Here is a 17,519-nt window from a genome sequence, read left to right as displayed (position 1 = left end):
AGCCGTCGTTCCCTCAAAGGCCACTGACATCCACACAGGATCCAGGCTCTGCCTTTCAGGACTCTTACTCAAGCCTCTGCCTTCCAAGGCCACTAGCATCCACACAGGATCCAGTCTCGACCTTTCAGACACCAGGCTTCACTCGGCCTCACTAAGCCTCACACGAATGGTGTCCCACACACACGGGAACAGGCCTTACGCCTCTCTCACAGAACACACCTGTCTCCCATCAAGCAGGGTTTATATATGCATCCCGTGCACACGCACGCACACGCACACACACACACACACATACACTGACAGGACCTTGCTGATGTCACAGTCATGTGATCAGACAGACACTGTGCGTGCAGGTCCTGTGCTATGTCACAGTCATGTGACCAGTCACCTGAGGGGGAAGGTACATGGTCAGGTAAAACACAACCTGGACCATTACCGTAATGCCAGCAAGTCGCTGCATTACAATATATATATAATATAACGGGAGATGCGGGTCTCTGTCCGAAGCCTCGATAGACTGCGCATGCGTGACGCGCAGTCTGGCTCCAGACAGAAGACCCGCATCCAGCCGTTACAGGTAAGACGTCCACTGCTATGGGGCCCGGCCCGTGGCCGGAGGGGGCCCGTGAGGGCCCCAAGCAGCGTAGGAACGAGGAGGATAGGTGAGTAGGAGGTTGCGGCGGCAGAGGAGCGGGTTGCAGCAGTGGAGGGGCAGAGCACACTACCACGTGTGCCCGCTGCTTAAGGGACATGAATATTCCCTCTGAGGCCACTCCCATGGGCGTGGAGAAGAGGGAATATTCATTCTCTTTAGTAGCAGCCACGGAGGAGCGCTGAGCCCCGGCTCCTGCTGTCAGTGACCGCCGCTGAAGAGAAAGCATATTCACGCTTCTCCACGCCCATAGTCCCAGCATGGAGAAGCGTGAATGTGCCGGCAGCAGCTGCTGCAGACAGGACACAGCGCTGGAGCAGAGGTGAGGAAGGAAGGTGAGTATAAGTGTTTATTGTTTTATGTGTGCAGTGATTGGGGGGATTGAGGAGGCCACACATACCAGGGATGGGGGATTGAGGAGGCCACACATACCGGGGATGGGGGATTGAGGAGGCCACACATACCGGGGATGGGGGATTGAGGAGGCCACACATACCGGGGATGGGGGATTGAGGAGGCCACACATACCGGGGATGGGGGATTGAGGAGGCCACACATACCGGGGATGGGGGATTGAGGAGGCCACACATACCGGGGATGGGGGATTGAGGAGGCCACACATACCGGGGATGGGGGATTGAGGGGAGCCACGCATCCCAGGGATGGGGGATTGAGGGGAGCCACGCATCCCAGGATGGGGGATTGAGAGGAGCCACGCATCCCGGGATCGGGGATGAGGGGAGCCACGCATTCCGGAATCGGGGATGAGGGGAGCCACGCATCCCGGGATCGGGGATGAGGGGCGCCACGCATCCCGGGATCGGGGATGAGGGGCGCCACGCATCCCGGGATCGGGGATGAGGGGCGCCACGCATCCCGGGATCGGGGATGAGGGGAGCCACGCATCCCGGGATTGGATGGTGGGGACAGGATGGGGGCAGCACATACCAGCATGGGAGACCATATACCAATTTTAGCTGGTTTGATAAGATGCAAATAAGTTAGAGCCTTCAAACTGCAAACGAGAGTAGGTTTTATGAACAGAAGCATAAATCTTACAAACCAAAAAGTTATGTTGCTCAGTTGAATTTTATTAAATTTTAAACATAAAAGTGTGGGTCAATTATTATACAACCCCTATGTTTAATATTTTGTGGAATAACCCTTGTTTGCAATTACAGCTAATAATCGTCTTTTATAAGACCTGATCAGGCCGGCACAGGTCTGTGGAGTTATCTTGGCCCACTCCTCCATGCAGATCTTCTCCAAGTTATCTAGGTTCTTTGGGTGTCTCATGTGGACTTTATTCTTGAGCTCCTTCCACAAGTTTTCAATTGGGTTAAGGTCAGGAGACTGACTAGGCCACTCCAACACCTTGACTTTTTCCCTACTGAACCAGGCCTTGGTTTTCTTGGCTGTGTGCTTTGGGTCGTTGTCTTGTTGGAAGATGAAATTACGACCCATCTTAAGATCCTTGATGGAGGAGCGGAGGTTCTTGGCCAAAATCTCCAGGTAGGCCGTGCTATCCATCTTCCCATGGATGCGGACCAGATGGCCAGGCCCCTTGGCAGAGAAACAGCCCCACAGCATGATGCTGCCACCACCATGCTTGACTGTAGGGATGGTATTCTTGGGGTCGTATGCAGTGCCATCCAGTCTCCAAACGTCACGTGTGTGGTTTGCACCAAAGATCTCGATCTTGGTCTCATCAGACCATAGAACCTTGAACCAGTCTGTCTCAGAGTCCTCTAAGTGATCATGAGCAAACTGTAGACGAGCCTTGACATGACGCTTTGAAAGTAAAGGTATCTTACGGGCTCGTCTGGAACGGAGACCATTGCGGTGGAGTACGTTACTTATGGTATTGACTGAAACCAATGTCCCCACTGCCATGAGATCTTCCCGGAGCTCCTTCCTTGTTGTCCTTGGGTTAGCCTTGACTCTTCGGACAAGCCTGGCCTCGGCACGGGAGGACACTTTCAAAGGTTGTCCTGGCCGTGGAAGGCTAACAGTAGTTCCATAAGCCTTCCACTTACGGATGATGCTCCCAACAGTGGAGACAGGTAGGCCCAACTCCTTAGAAAGGGTTTTGTACCCCTTGCCAGCCTTTTGACCCTCCATGATCTTGTCTCTGATGGCCTTGGAATGCTCCTTTGTCTTTCCCATGTTGACCATGTCTGAGTGCTGTTCACAAGTTTGGGGAGGGTCTTAAATAGTCAGAAAAGGCTGGCAAAAGAGATCTTTAATCCACACATGTGAAGCTCATTATTCTTGGTGCCTGAACTACTTCTTAATACTTTAGGGGGACCAAACAGAATTCTTGTGGTTTGAGGGGTTGAATAATAAATGACACTCTGAATTAACTTTTTACGTTTAAAAAAAAAAAAAATAATTTGCTGCAGTGCATTTCCCACTTCCAGGCTGATCTACAGAACAGATGTCACAATGCCAAGTTAATTCCGCATGTGTCAACCAGCTAAATCTGCAGGGGGTTGAATACTACTTGTAGGCACTGTATGTATATGTGTGTGTATATATATATATATATATATATATATATATATATATATATATATATATATATATATATATATATATCATCAAGAGAATGCCAAGAGTGTGCAAAGCAGTCATCAAAGCAAAAGGTGGCTACTTTGAAGAACCTAGAATATAAGACGTATTTCCAGTTGTTTCACACTTTTTTGTTAAGTATATAATTCCACATGTGTTAATTCATAGTTTTGATGCCTTCAGTGTGTCCCTGCTCTGACCACAGCCAGATTCATATAAGCCTCTCGGGAGCTCCCTGCTGCCAGGGATGAGAGCACACCCCCTCCTCAGAGTAGGTTGCCTCCCTATTTCTGTTATACTGACCTAACCAACGCATCTCAGTCTTTGGTTGAGGTCCTCTTGCAGCTAATAATCCATCCGCCTCGGCAGCTCGGATCAGTTCCTCCTCAATCAGAGGCATGCAGCTAAGACGAACCTTACATAGGTCTTAGAAACGGGCGCATCTCAGTCTTTGGTTAAGGACCCCACGCGGCTGACCTAAGAATACGTCCGTCTCTGCAGCTCTGATCAGTTCCTCCTGATTCAGATACTAGCAGCCATGACCGACCTTACACAGGTCGAAGAAGCGGGTTCACTCCTAATCAACGTCTGGACCACCATCCAGGTTCACTTCCATGATTCCCACTCCTCTCTCCCAGAGGCAGTCAGGGGTCTGTCGCTAATCCCCTGCCATTTACATCTTGACTCTTAAGTTACAGGACATGATGCACAGCTGGTCAACAGCTATCAGCAGACTTAATCAGGAAGAGTACCTGTCCCACGGAGCCCTCGGTCTACCTCCAGAAGACTACACGATTCATCCATGAAGATTCCATCGGAGAATCCCTGCAGACAGGGGAGACTTACAGGATAAGGTATCCAGATCAGGTAACATTTCCTCTAAAGGATTCCTCGGATACTGCCGCATCGCATGGCACTCCTGTATAGGTATATACAGGGGCCACACTCCCTGTGCCTAGGGATAGGATTCGCAGGTATGTACCGTAACCTGTCATATTCGGTCAGCACCTCTACAGTCTATAGTAGGAATCAGGAGCAGGGTGTTATATCGCCACTGCTATTTATGGACAGACAGGCCATCATCCACCCTTACCTCTGCTACAGAGAGTTACTTATGCGTCTACTGTCTGTTATCTTCTCAACATCCTGCTGTAGGTCAGACCCATTAGCCCTGTTTCCCTATGGCAGACATTCTCTTCTGCCCACAGCCACGTCTAGGGAAAGGTGTAGCGCCGGCGTCCCTGCCCTCTGCTAGGCAGGGACGCTGTTCCCCTCACCTCCCTGCTCCGTGCCCGGCGTCCTCCTCCCGCTCTGCTGGCAGCGCGCGCTCCTTCCCGGCCACTGTGCTTAGGGCGCGCGCGCTCTCCCTCCCTCTTAAAGGGGCCGCGCGCGCCGTCCTAAGGAGTCCCCGGCCAATGGCCGGAGGACTTCACCATATATAAGGCTCCTCCTCCAAAATGGAGGTGCCCGAGCAATGTTGTTGCACTGTTCTACTCTGCTTCAGCCCTCAGGTCCCGTTGCCAGTTACCTGACAGTTACCTGCCTGATTCCTGCCAGAGTCCTGCCAGTTTGCTGTCTGTTTCCTGCCAGTTATTCCTGCTACCTGCTTGCTAGCCTGAGGTCCGACAGTCTGCCTTACAACTCCTGTCAGTCTGTCTATGGACCAGCTTGCCCGCTCACCTGGGAGCGCTTCTCCGCTACCTGCCTGCTTGCCTGCCCGGAGGCTCCGCCGTCACGTGCTGTGACCACCAGCTATTCCAGAGACTCTTGCCCGCTCACCTGGGAGTGCTTCTCCGCTACCTGCCTGCTTGCCTACCTGGAGGCTTCGCCGTCACGTGCTGTGACCACCTGCTATTCCAGAGACTCTCGCTTGCTCACCTGGGAGCACACATCCTCCATCTGCCTTGCTAGCCTACCTGGAGGTTCAGCCATCACAGGTCGTACCTACCCTTTACCTAGAGACTGCCCCAGTTACTTGCCGTGACCTCCAGCCCGTTCACCCAGAGACTGCCCCGGTCACTTGCCGTGACCTCCAGCCCGTTCACCCAGAGACTGCCCCGGTCACTTGCCGTGACCTCCAGCCCGTTCACCCAGAGACTGCCCCGGTCACTTGCCGTGACCTCCAGCCCGTTCTTCCAGAGACTGTCCCGGTCACTTGCCGTGACCTCCTGCCCGTACACCCAGAGACTGTCCCGGTCACCTGCTGTGACTGCCTGCCTGGTCGCCACCCGCTCCCTTACAAGGACCGCCCCCTTGTATAGTAGCTCAGAGGTTCCGCCTCCCAGACCCGTTACAGTTTGCTCGGGCCATGGAACCCGGTGGCACCCAAGCTCCCTCGCTCTCGGACCTCTGTCATGAACTGTCCCGTCAGAGGTCCCAACAGGAGTCCATCCTGGGTCACCTGCGGAATGTCAATTCTCGCCTGGATACTCTGACTGCTCCACCAGCAACCACCGCCAGTGCCATGACTCGCAACCCAGCAGCTCCGCTGCCCACCAATACCATGGTATCCTACCCCGGACCCCGGCTTTCTGCACCTCCTCGCTTCGGAGGCGACTCCGCCCAGGCTCGGGGCTTCATAAATCAGTGCACCCTGCACTTTGAACTATTGTCCCACCAGTTTAACTCCGACCGGGCCAAAATTGCCTTCATCATGTCCCATCTCACCGGGGAGGCCCTGGCCTGGCTAAATCCTCTATGGGAGAGAGGAGACCCCCTGGTGTCCGACTTGCCTGCCTTCCTCACGGCTTTCCGGAAAGTCTTCGACGAACCCGGACGGAAGACCTCATCCGCATCATCTCTGCTACGCCTCCGTCAGGGAAGTCTCACCGTGGGCCAATATGCCATACGGTTCCGTACCCTTGCCTCGGAGCTGGCCTGGGATAACGACGCTCTGGTATCCGTCTTCTGGGAGGGTCTGTCCGGCCGTATTAAAGATGAACTTGCCGGTCGGGACATTCCTACCACTCTCGATGACCTAATAACTCTTGCCACCCGGATTGACCTACGGTTCCAGGAGCGTGCCAAAGAGGTCACCCGTGAGAGGAGGTTTCCACGTCTAGCTCCTACCTTTCAGAAACCCGTCACTCCCTCCATCTCTCCCCAGGTACACTCTCCTGTGTCTATGCAGGTCGACCAGACCAAGATGGTCAAAACCCGTCAGGACTTACGCCGTGCCGAGGGGAGCTGCTTCTACTGTGGCAGTAAGGAGCACCGGATCCGTGCCTGCCCAGAGAGGTCGGGAAACGCCTGTGTCTAGGTTCGCTCAGAGAGGTTGACCTAGACAAGAATAAATCCTCTCCATCTCTGCTGCTGTCAGTTTCAATCGTCTGCGGGGAGCACCGTTATTTCGAACTAGCCCAACTGGACTCTGGAGCAGCCGGGAATCTTATTTCACAGTCCCTGGTAGAGAAATACCGCATCCCCACCAAACCTCTGGCTGTACCCTTGTATGTTGCTGCCGTGGATGGGGGTCTCTTACCACGCCCCATCCAACTCATCACCGAATCCATTACTCTACAGGTGGGAATGCTGCATTCTGAGAGTATCTCCTTTCATGTTCTGCCTGGACTCTCTCACGCCCTCTTGCTAGGTCTACCTTGGCTCCAGAGACATGCACCAGTGCTTGACTGGCAGACCGGAGAAGTCCTTCGCTGGGGACAGGACTGCCATAAGACCTGTCTGGTTCCCGTCCATCCCGTCCGTCCTTCTCCTACCCCAGCTAATCTACCTGGACTTCCGATTCCTTATTGGTCTTATGCTGATGTCTTTAATAAAAAGGAAGCAGAGACACTACCCCCTCATAGACCATACGACTGCCCTATCGACCTGTTACCCGGTACTACTCCTCCCCGTGGGCGTATTTATCCATTATCCGCTGCTGAGACCCGGTCGATGTCCGAATATATTGAGGAGAATCTGGCCAGGGGATTCATCCGGAAATCTACCTCCCCGGTGGGAGCAGGCTTCTTCTTCGTAAAAAAGAAGGACGGCTCTCTCCGTCCCTGTATAGACTATAGAGGCCTTAACCAAATCACGGTGAAGAATAAGTACCCCCTTCCGCTCATTCCGGAGTTATTTGATCGTCTGAGAGGGGCTAGAATCTTCACCAAACTGGACCTCCGTGGGGCGTACAACCTGGTTCGTATCCGTCAGGGGGATGAATGGAAGACGGCATTCAACACCCGGGACGGCCACTATGAATATCTGGTAATGCCCTTTGGTCTCTGTAACGCTCCTGCCGTCTTTCAAGAGTTGGTCAATGACATCTTCCGGGACCTTCTCTACTCCTGCGTAGTGGTGTACCTGGACGACATCTTGGTCTTCTCTCCGGATCTCCAGACTCACCGGAGGGACGTTCGTCAGGTCCTGCTCAGGCTCAGGCAGAATCACCTCTTCGCTAAATACGAGAAGTGCCTCTTTGAGCAGACCTCGCTTCCGTTTTTGGGCTACATTATTTCTCAGACCGGCCTACGAATGGATCCAGAGAAACTGTCTGCCATCGAGAAATGGCCCCGACCGGAGGGGTTGAAGGCCATTCAGCGGTTCCTGGGCTTCGCCAACTACTACCGCCTCTTCATACCACACTTCTCTTCCCGGACTGCCCCAATTTCCGCGCTCACCCGTAAGGGTACTAATCCCAAAGAGTGGCCGCCCGAAGCAGAGGAGGCCTTTCTTTCCTTAAAACAGGCCTTCTCTTCCGCCCCGGTGCTGCATCGCCCGGACGGCAACAAGCAGTTCTTCCTGGAAGTTGACGCCTCCTCCTCTGGAGCCGGAGCGGTACTTACTCAAAAATCATCTTCCGGGAGGATGGTAACTTGCGGCTTCTTCTCTAAACTCTTCTCCTCCTCAGAGCGCAATTATTCCATAGGAGACCGAGAGTTATTGGCCATCAAACTGGCATTGGAGGAGTGGCGTTACCTGCTCGAGGGGGCTCTTCACCCGGTAATAATTTACACGGACCACAAGAACTTGGCTTACCTCCAGCATGCCCAGAGACTTAACCCGCGCCAAGCCCGGTGGTCCTTGTTTTTTGCTCGCTTTGATTTTGTTCTACATTTTCGCCCGGCTGACAAAAACGTCAAGGCGGACGCCTTGTCTCGATCCTTTCTGGTGTCTGATCTCGAGGAAGATCCGAAACACATCATCGATCCCGCCAGAGTAATGCAGGTGGCTCCCGTGAGTCTAAATAGTCTCCCTCCCGGAAAGACGTTCGTATCAGTACCTGATCGGGAGAAGATCCTTCACTGGGGTCACTCGTCTAAACTGGCTGGCCATGCCGGTCAAAAAAAGACCCTCCAGCTTATTACCCGGCACTACTGGTGGCCTACCCTGCACAAGGACGTAATAGACTTTGTTTCTGCCTGTGTGTCCTGCGCCCGCAACAAGGTTCCGAGACATCTGCCAGCCGGTCGCCTCCTTCCGCTCCCAGTACCTGCTGCCCCCTGGCAGCATATAGCAATGGACTTTATAACAGACCTCCCAGTCTCTGCCGGTTGTACGGTCATTTGGGTGGTCGCTGACCGCTTCTCCAAGATGGCTCATTTCGTTCCCCTGCCAGGCCTCCCGTCTGCACCCGAGCTAGCTAAAGACTTTATTCGTCACATCTTCCGTCTTCATGGCCTGCCCCTCCACATCGTGTCGGATCGTGGGGTACAGTTCACCTCACGCTTCTGGAGAGCCACTTGTAAACTGCTAGACGTCACCCTGGACTTCTCTTCCGCTTACCACCCACAGTCCAATGGTCAAGTGGAGCGGATCAATCAGAACCTGACCAGTTACCTCCGGCACTTCGTTAATGCCCATCATTCAGACTGGGTGGATCTCCTACCATGGGCCGAGTTCTCTTATAACAATCACGAGAGCGAATCCTCCTCCAAATCCCCGTTTTTTGTAGTCTTCGGTCAGCATCCTCGGATTCCTTTTCCTGTCTCCACCTCTGTGGACAACCCGGCTGCGGAATCTCTCGTTGGCAAATTTTCCTCCATTTGGGAGAGTACCCGATCCGAACTCCTTCAGTCGTCCGAACGGATGAAAAGACACGCTGACAAAAAACGCCTGGATCCTCCACAATTTCGTCCCGGAGATAAAGTCTGGCTCTCATCTAAATATGTCCGACTCAAGATACCTTCTTACAAGTTAGGGCCTCGGTTCATCGGTCCCCTGGAGGTCATCAGTCAGATCAACCCGGTGGCCTATAAATTGAAACTCCCGGCCAACTTACGGATCCCTAACTCCTTCCATGTATCTCTCCTCAAACCCGTGGTACTTAACTCTTTTTCCAAGTCTACAGGTACGCCTCCTGCTCCGGTTTCTGCTGAGGACGAGTTTGAGGTAGAGAACATTCTTGCCACCAAAAGGGTAAGAGGAAAGACCTTTTTTCTAGTAGATTGGAAGGGGCTTGGTCCTGAGGAGAGAACGTGGGAGCCCCGGGAGAACATCCATGCCCCTCTTATCCTTGCTAAATTTCTGTCTGGCCTAAAAAAGGGGGGGCCTAAAGGGGGGGGGTACTGTAGCGCCGGCGTCCCTGCCCTCTGCTAGGCAGGGACGCTGTTCCCCTCACCTCCCTGCTCCGTGCCCGGCGTCCTCCTCCCGCTCTGCTGGCAGCGCGCGCTCGCGCTCTCCCTCCCTCTTAAAGGGGCCGCGCGCGCCGTCCTAAGGAGTCCCCGGCCAATGGCCGGAGGACTTCACCATATATAAGGCTCCTCCTCCAAAATGGAGGTGCCCGAGCAATGTTGTTGCACTGTTCTACTCTGCTTCAGCCCTCAGGTCCCGTTGCCAGTTACCTGCCTGATTCCTGCCAGAGTCCTGCCAGTTTGCTGTCTGTTTCCTGCCAGTTATTCCTGCTACCTGCTTGCTAGCCTGAGGTCCGACGGTCTGCCTTACAACTCCTGTCAGTCTGTCTAAGGACCAGCTTGCCCGCTCACCTGGGAGCGCACATCAGCTACCTGCCTGCTTGCTAGCCTGAGGTCCGACGGTCTGCCTTTCTACTCCTGTCAGTCTGTCTATGGACCAGCTTGCCCGCTCACCTGGGAGCGCTCCTCCGCTACCTGCCTGCTTGCCTGCCCGGAGGCTCCGCCGTCACGTGCTGTGACCACCAGCTATTCCAGAGACTCTTGCCCGCTCACCTGGGAGTGCTTCTCCGCTACCTGCCTGCTTGCCTACCTGGAGGCTTCGCCGTCACGTGCTGTGACCACCTGCTATTCCAGAGACTCTCGCTTGCTCACCTGGGAGCACACATCCTCCATCTGCCTTGCTAGCCTACCTGGAGGTTCAGCCATCACAGGTCGTACCTACCCTTTACCTAGAGACTGCCCCAGTTACTTGCCGTGACCTCCAGCCCGTTCACCCAGAGACTGCCCCGGTCACTTGCCGTGACCTCCAGCCCGTTCACCCAGAGACTGCCCCGGTCACTTGCCGTGACCTCCAGCCCGTTCACCCAGAGACTGCCCCGGTCACTTGCCGTGACCTCCAGCCCGTTCTTCCAGAGACTGTCCCGGTCACTTGCCGTGACCTCCTGCCCGTACACCCAGAGACTGTCCCGGTCACCTGCTGTGACTGCCTGCCTGGTCGCCACCCGCTCCCTTACAAGGACCGCCCCCTTGTATAGTAGCTCAGAGGTTCCGCCTCCCAGACCCGTTACAAAAGGTTACCTAGATTAACTATTACTGGCTCTCTGGCTGTTATCCATAGCGGATCAGACCTACTACCTTCCTTATCCGCAGTTACAGTGCAGAGTCCTGCTTTTACCTACTGTATAATAATCGATCCATGATCCTCAGCCTGTTTGTGTATCGGTACTCAACACCTTATTTCCTCTGGAACTCACCACTTCAAGTCTTCATCAGTTACGTCATGATGTCTTTCCAGCCCTGATGGCGTTACAGACCTGGTATCTGGTGCGTGTCAGGAACAGGCCTCTGTTCATCTCGGAAACGGATTCTCTCAGCCCGCTCATCCCGTATCCTTTTTCAGTAGCCTCGTCTGTTAATGTCTGGTACGTGGTGCCACGCCACGGCTTTGTCCTCATCTCTCCATGAACAGTTACAAGCCGCTGGCCATCTCTGCATCGTCAGGTCGCAGGCTCAGTCCTCGTGACTGCTTCTGCTTGCTGCCGCTATGGGACTTTCAGGATTGCTCTGGTCCGTCCAAGCTCCTGGCCAATTTTTTCCCTCCGGGCTCCTACAGGAAGTCATGGAGTGCCCCTACACGAGTTGTTGTCTCTGTTTTTTCTTTTTCCCTACAGTTGTCAGCAGCGCCCGACATTTGCAGGTTAATTGCTCATCTCAGGAAACTCAGCTTGCATTCATGATTCCGCATACAGGTACTCGTCTTCTCTTCCTCCCTTCAGGATTTCCACCTATCAAGGACCGAGACGGACTATCATTTTCCGGACGGCTTAGGATAGATCCCCAACTCCACTTCCTGAGTAGTCTGCCGCCTACCTGACAAGGGCCCCTTTAATGCCGTGTCCCTTACCATATCTTCGCCTTCGACGAGAGAACTTCCACCATTCAGGATATGATGGCCCTTCCTCAAGCCGGCCTGTCCAGCGTAACACGGACCAGTCGGTCGTTTACATTTCCAGAGACAGGTAAAGTTTTTTCTCATCGGAGTTTTCACTTCAGTCGGGCGGTCGTTACTCCAGCCCGACAGGTGCCACCAGACGGGCGGTCGTTACTCCAGCCCGACAGGTGCCACCAGACGGGCGGTCGTTACTCCAGCCCGACAGGTGCCACCAGACGGGCGGTCGTTACTCCAGCCCGACAGGTGCCACCAGACGGGCGGTCGTTACTCCAGCCCGACAGGTGCCACCAGACGGGCGGTCGTTACTCCAGCCCGACAGGTGCCACCAGACGGGCGGTCGTTACTCCAGCCCGACAGGTGCCACCAGACGGGCGGTCGTTACTCCAGCCTGACAGGTGCCACCAAATGCGCGGTCGTTACTCCAGCCTGACAGGTGCCACCAAATGCGCGGTCGTTACTCCAGCCAGACAGGTGCCACCAAATGCGCGGTCGTTACTCCAGCCTGACAGGTGTCATCACAATTACTCCTATCATGTGTGGAATCTTCCCTCCGTTGGCGCCAAGGCTCCCACGGTAAGAGTCCTCGATCCTTCCCTTTCAAAGTCGGACTCTTTGGTTTCTATCTCCCTGTCCTGTTTTCCCCTATCATCTCTACATAAACATGTTCAGTTATATAGGGGGACAGTGTAAAACATGGGACAGGGTGACCCTTCGTCTTACCCCTGGGCGAAGTTTTTTCTGCATGAGAGGAGCCATCCTCTTCTCTTTTAAGCTCTCCGCCTGTCGAAAGTACAAAGTGTCCAGGGACACTTGTTCCCCAGCCTGGGAACTGACATTTAGTACCTCGGTCAATGGCCACCGGGAAGTCCATGATTCTCCCGTCTTATCTTCCCAGCCATGGATTACATCCAGGGTGGAGCTCTAAATTAGACAGTCTGGTTCTTTCCGCTGAACTCATTGTTCTATTTTTCGCCGCAGTTTCTCACCCGAAGGGGGACACTCCAAGATTATCCAAAATCTTCCTATCTCTCAAGGAACTGGTCATCTTTCCTGGTCTTCGGTCCACACCTTCTTGTACTACACGGTAGCTCCGTTCGGCCTCAGCAGCGCCAATCTGAATAGGAGGACCCTCATGCAGCAGTGGACCGACCTTACCTTTTGAGTACTTGTGTCTTCCCACCCTAGGGACTGCTTTTGGACGTTCCATGGTTTCCTGTGTCCACCAATGAAGAGATAGAGAAAGGAGGATTTTTGGTACTCACCGTAAAATCCCTTTCTCGGAGCCTTCATTGGGGACACAGCATCCGCCCTTATTTGTGCCATTGTTAGTTCATCTGAGGGTAATCTCTTTATATCTCCTTTCCTACTGCTTTCCTACAAACTGGTTAGTTCTCTCCCTTTCAGTGGGTGTAGCCTGCTGGGGAGCAGTTAGCCTTTTTTATTTCTGCCTAGTGTCAGCCTCTTAGTGGCAGCAGCATACACCCATGGTTTCCTGTGTCCCCCAATGAAGCGATAGAGAAAGGGATTTCACGGTGAGTACCAAAAATCCTCTTTTTATTCATTTATTTTACTCACTTATATAGTGCCATTAACTCCACAGCGCTTTACAGATATTATCATCGCTGTCCCCATTGGGGCTCAGAATATAGATTCCCTATCAGTATGTCTTTGGAGTGTGGGAGGAAACCGGAGAACCCGGAGGAAACCCACACAAACACGGGGAGAACATACAAACTCCTTGCAGATGTTGTCCTTGGTGGGATTTAAACCCAGGACCCCCGCTCTGCAAAGCTGCAGTGGTAACCACTGAACCATTGTGCTGCCCTATATTCTTTTATAGATTTTTTTTTTTGTTATATTTTAATGATCCTAAATAGCACTTTAAAAGCCGTCGCTGGAGAATCACAGCTCTGGCAAATATCAATCGTCCGTTACCTGAGACGACCTCATGAAGAGCTCCTGAATGTCCAGCTCATCCAGCAGCAGAGTCTTTCCAATGCGGTGGACGGCCATACTGACATGGGACTTACTGTACGGGATCTTCAGGAGCTTCTTGATGTTCTGGATTATAAAAGAGGCAAAAATTTATGAAAAAGGATATAAAAGGTCACGTCTCAATTATACCTTTAGTTCCAAAAGCTGCAAATATAATGTCTATGGCTAGGAGTTGTCCACCCTTCTTACACTCAGGTCTCCAATGACTGGAGATTGGGAGCGGCGCAGGGCAAAAGCACTTACCAGGACATTAGGTGCATTCACACTTACTTCAGAATCGGCCACAACATCCACTTCCTTCCCGACAGAATCAATAAAGTCATACGCCATGCCAAAGCTGTAACGAGAAAGATGAATGGTCAAGACTACGAGCTGTGGTGGAAGAAGGTCCTCTGTTTCATTATCACTGGCAGAGCAAAGATGGCCAGCACAATATATGCAGGATTACATTTTAATCTTTAATCCCTTAAAGGGAATCTGTCATGAGTTTTTTTATGTTGATGTAGAGGCAGAGATCCTAATTCCTGCGATGTGTCACTTACTAGGCTGTGTTTTGCAGTTTCAATAAAATCAGTGTTTTATCAGCAGATTATCACTACATGACTAGGTGTCTCGTGCCTCCAGGTCCAACCGCGCCACAGCACTGTGTACCCAGAAAGCAGCCAATCAATGGCGTGGGCGGTGTTATACAAAGCTCAGTATTTAGAGCTCAACTACATATGCAATTGAGAAAACTGTAATTGTATCAAAACTGCTGCATCCAGTAAGCTAAGTGATACATATCTGGAATCAGGGTCTATGCCCCTACATCATGCTGCTGTCAGATTTTCTTTAAAGACTCCAGAATCTTTTTAGTTTGTGCGGTTTTGCTTATTCCTCCCCTTGTTCCAAGACCCATAACTTTACACTCCCGTTGATATACAGTACAGACCAAAAGTTGGGACACACCTTCTCATTTAAAGATTTTTCTGTATTTTCATGACTGAAAATTGTACATTCACACTGAAGGCTTCAAAACTATGAATTAACACATGTGGAATTATATACTTAACAAAAAAGTGTGAAAGAACCGAAAATATGTCTTATATTCTAGGTTCTTCAAAGTAGCCACCTTTTGCTTTGATGACTGCTTTGCACACTCTTGGCATTCTCTTGATGAGATTCAAGAGGTAGTCACCGGAAATGGTCTTACAACAATCTTGAAGGAGTTCCCAGAGATGCTTAGCACTTGTTGGCCCTTTTGCCTTCACTCTGCAGTCCAGCTCACCCCAAACCATCTCGATTGGGTTCAGGTCTGGTGACTGTGGAGGCCAGGTCATCTGGCGTAGCACCCCATCACTCTCTTTCTTGGTCAAATAGCCCTTACACAGCCTGGAGGTGTGTTTGGGGTCATTGTCCTGTTGAAAAATAAATGATGGTCCAACTAAACGCAAACCGGATGGAATAGCATGCCGCTGCAAGATGCTGTGGTAGCCATGCTGGTTCAGTATGCCTTCAATTTTGAATAAATCCCCAACAGTGTCACCAGCAAAGCACCCCCACACCATCACACCTCCTCCTCCATGCTTCACGGTGGGAACCAGGCATGTAGAGTCCATCCGTTCACCTTTTCTACGTCGCACAAAGACACGTTGGTTGGAACCAAAGATCTCAAATTTGGACTCCTCAGACCAAAGCACAGATTTCCACTGGTCTAATGTCCATTCCTTGTGTTCTTTAGCCCAAACAAGTCTCTTCTGCTTGTTGCCTGTCCTTAGCAGTGGTTTCCTAGCAGCTATTTTACCATGAAGGCCTGCTGCACAAAGTCTCCTCTTAACAGTTGTTGTAGAGATGTGTCTGCTGCTAGAACTCTGTGTGGCATTGACCTGTTCTCTAAACTGAGCTGCTGTTAACCTGCGATTTCTGAGGCTGGAGAGTCGGATAAACTTATCCTCAGAAGCAGAGGTGACTCTTGGTCTTCCTTTCCTGGGGCGGTCCTCATGTGAGCCAGTTTCTTTGTAGCGCTTGATGGTTTTTGCAACTGCACTTGGGGACACTTTCAAAGTTTTCCCAATTTTTCGGACTGACTGACCTTCATTTCTTAAAGTAATGATGGCCACTCGTTTTTCTTTACTTAGCTGCTTTTTTCTTGCCATAATACAAATTTTAACAGTCTATTCAGTAGGACTATCAGCTGTGTATCCACCAGACTTCTGCACAACACAACTGATGGTCCCAACCCCATTTATAAGGCAAGAAATCCCACTTATTAAACCTGACAGGGCACACCTGTGAAGTGAAAACCATTTCCGGTGACTACCTCTTGAAGCTCATCAAGAGAATGCCAAGAGTGTGCAAAGCAGTCATCAAAGCAAAAGGTGGCTACTTTGAAGAACCTAGAATATAAGACATATTTTCAGTTGTTTCACACTTTTTTGTTAAGTATATAATTCTACATGTGTTAATTCATAGTTTTGATGCCTTCAATGTGAATGTACAATTTTCAAAGTCATGAAAATACAGAAAAATCTTTAAATGAGAAGGTGTGTCCAAACTTTTGGTCTGTACTGTAGCAGTGGAATTTAGCATCATCCATTGGACAGTGATTGAGTTGAAGGGGTTAGAATGGCCTTACGGTGATGTGAGTGAATGCTTTATGTTCGTCCCTTCGCTATGATGTCGAAAATATATGCCCCATAAAAATTGGATTGATGCAAACCCCAATATTAATCACTGACCACTGCCTCCAAAAAGTCTAAGAGTGCTTTGATCAGAGAAAGCTCTAGGCTGTGAAGCGTACTTCTCCGCCTTTGCGTAAACTAATCGCAGTCTTGGCGTCTTTTTCCCAGACCAAATCTCCAGTTGTAATTACCTAGTCACTGCAGGAGGCCCCTACTTCAATAGAGATGGACATGTCAGCTCTCTTTCACTTCCCCAGTTATAATTCGTTTCTCTCTTCCCAAGCCACAATTAATCCCATATGTTCAATGTGAGGGTGATATGTCCCCTCTCTGGAGACGTCTTTATGGACACTACAGGACCCACTATTACATTTTGTGTTGAGAAGGTGCTGGAATAATCTGATCTATGGGGTTGACAAGTTTCGTACCTTGAAAATGGTTTGCTTTTCTTGCTATTTCCAAGAATTGTTGGGCCAAGATTTGCGTTCTCTCGCAGCCAATTTGCCGGCGGCAGCTTTAAATCCGTTTTCTCTTGAAGGCGAGCGAACGCCGCGGCAGGCGGAGCAGAGGAGTATTTCACTATAGCACGACTCTTGATTTCATTGCCCCCATTGGATGCCATGGATTTCTGCAGTACAAAGACAGATTCAGAATAAGACCCAAAGTCTACATGCATCCAAAGCTGAAGCAACTCTGCATAATAATTACACATCTAGTTCAATTATTTCTTTGAAGGCAATGTTTTTAAGGTCTATGTAGAAACAGATCAATTTTCCCTGTATGAGTCATCAGTCACTGCTAAAGTCCCTGGCAGGGGTAGGAGGAAGGAGCTGGGTCAGGAGCTGAAGAGGGGACTGATGAATGCAGGGACAAGAGACTTCCTGTTTCTACATAGAGCAGAAAAAAGGAGAATTAGCTGGGTAGAAAGGCAAAATGAGCAATTGTAAGTACACAGTGCTATATAATATGATGAGTGTAATATACACTGCTCAAAAAAATAAAGGGAACACTTAAACAACAGAATATAACTTCAAGTCAATAACACTTCTGTGAAATCTACCTGTCCAGTTAAGAAGCAACACTGATTGTGAATCAATTTCTCCTGGTGTCGTGCA

General features: G+C 51.2%; 1 protein-coding gene across 3 annotated transcripts in view; it reads right to left on the bottom strand.

Moving 5' to 3' along the window:
- The window catches only part of EDRF1 (erythroid differentiation regulatory factor 1), a 75,276-nt gene that overhangs the window by 55,655 nt on the left and 2,102 nt on the right, over positions 1-17,519 (bottom strand). For all 3 annotated transcript variants that reach the window (XM_073685033.1, XM_073685034.1, XM_073685036.1), the window contains exons 2-4: positions 16,833-17,032; positions 14,015-14,081; positions 13,685-13,810 (exon numbers count right to left, since the gene is read on the bottom strand). In XM_073685033.1, coding sequence (XP_073541134.1) covers positions 13,685-13,810; positions 14,015-14,081; positions 16,833-17,032 — 393 coding nt within the window. The remainder of the gene's footprint in view (positions 1-13,684; positions 13,811-14,014; positions 14,082-16,832; positions 17,033-17,519) is intronic.

Source organism: Phyllobates terribilis, unplaced genomic scaffold (assembly GCF_046119375.1).
Source record: "Phyllobates terribilis strain yellow unplaced genomic scaffold, ASM4611937v1 Scaffold_5__5_contigs__length_657084704, whole genome shotgun sequence".
Classification (NCBI taxonomy): domain Eukaryota; kingdom Metazoa; phylum Chordata; class Amphibia; order Anura; family Dendrobatidae; genus Phyllobates; species Phyllobates terribilis.
The sequence above is the reverse complement of the archived record's forward strand: the minus strand, read 5'-3'. Positions and strand labels throughout refer to the sequence as shown.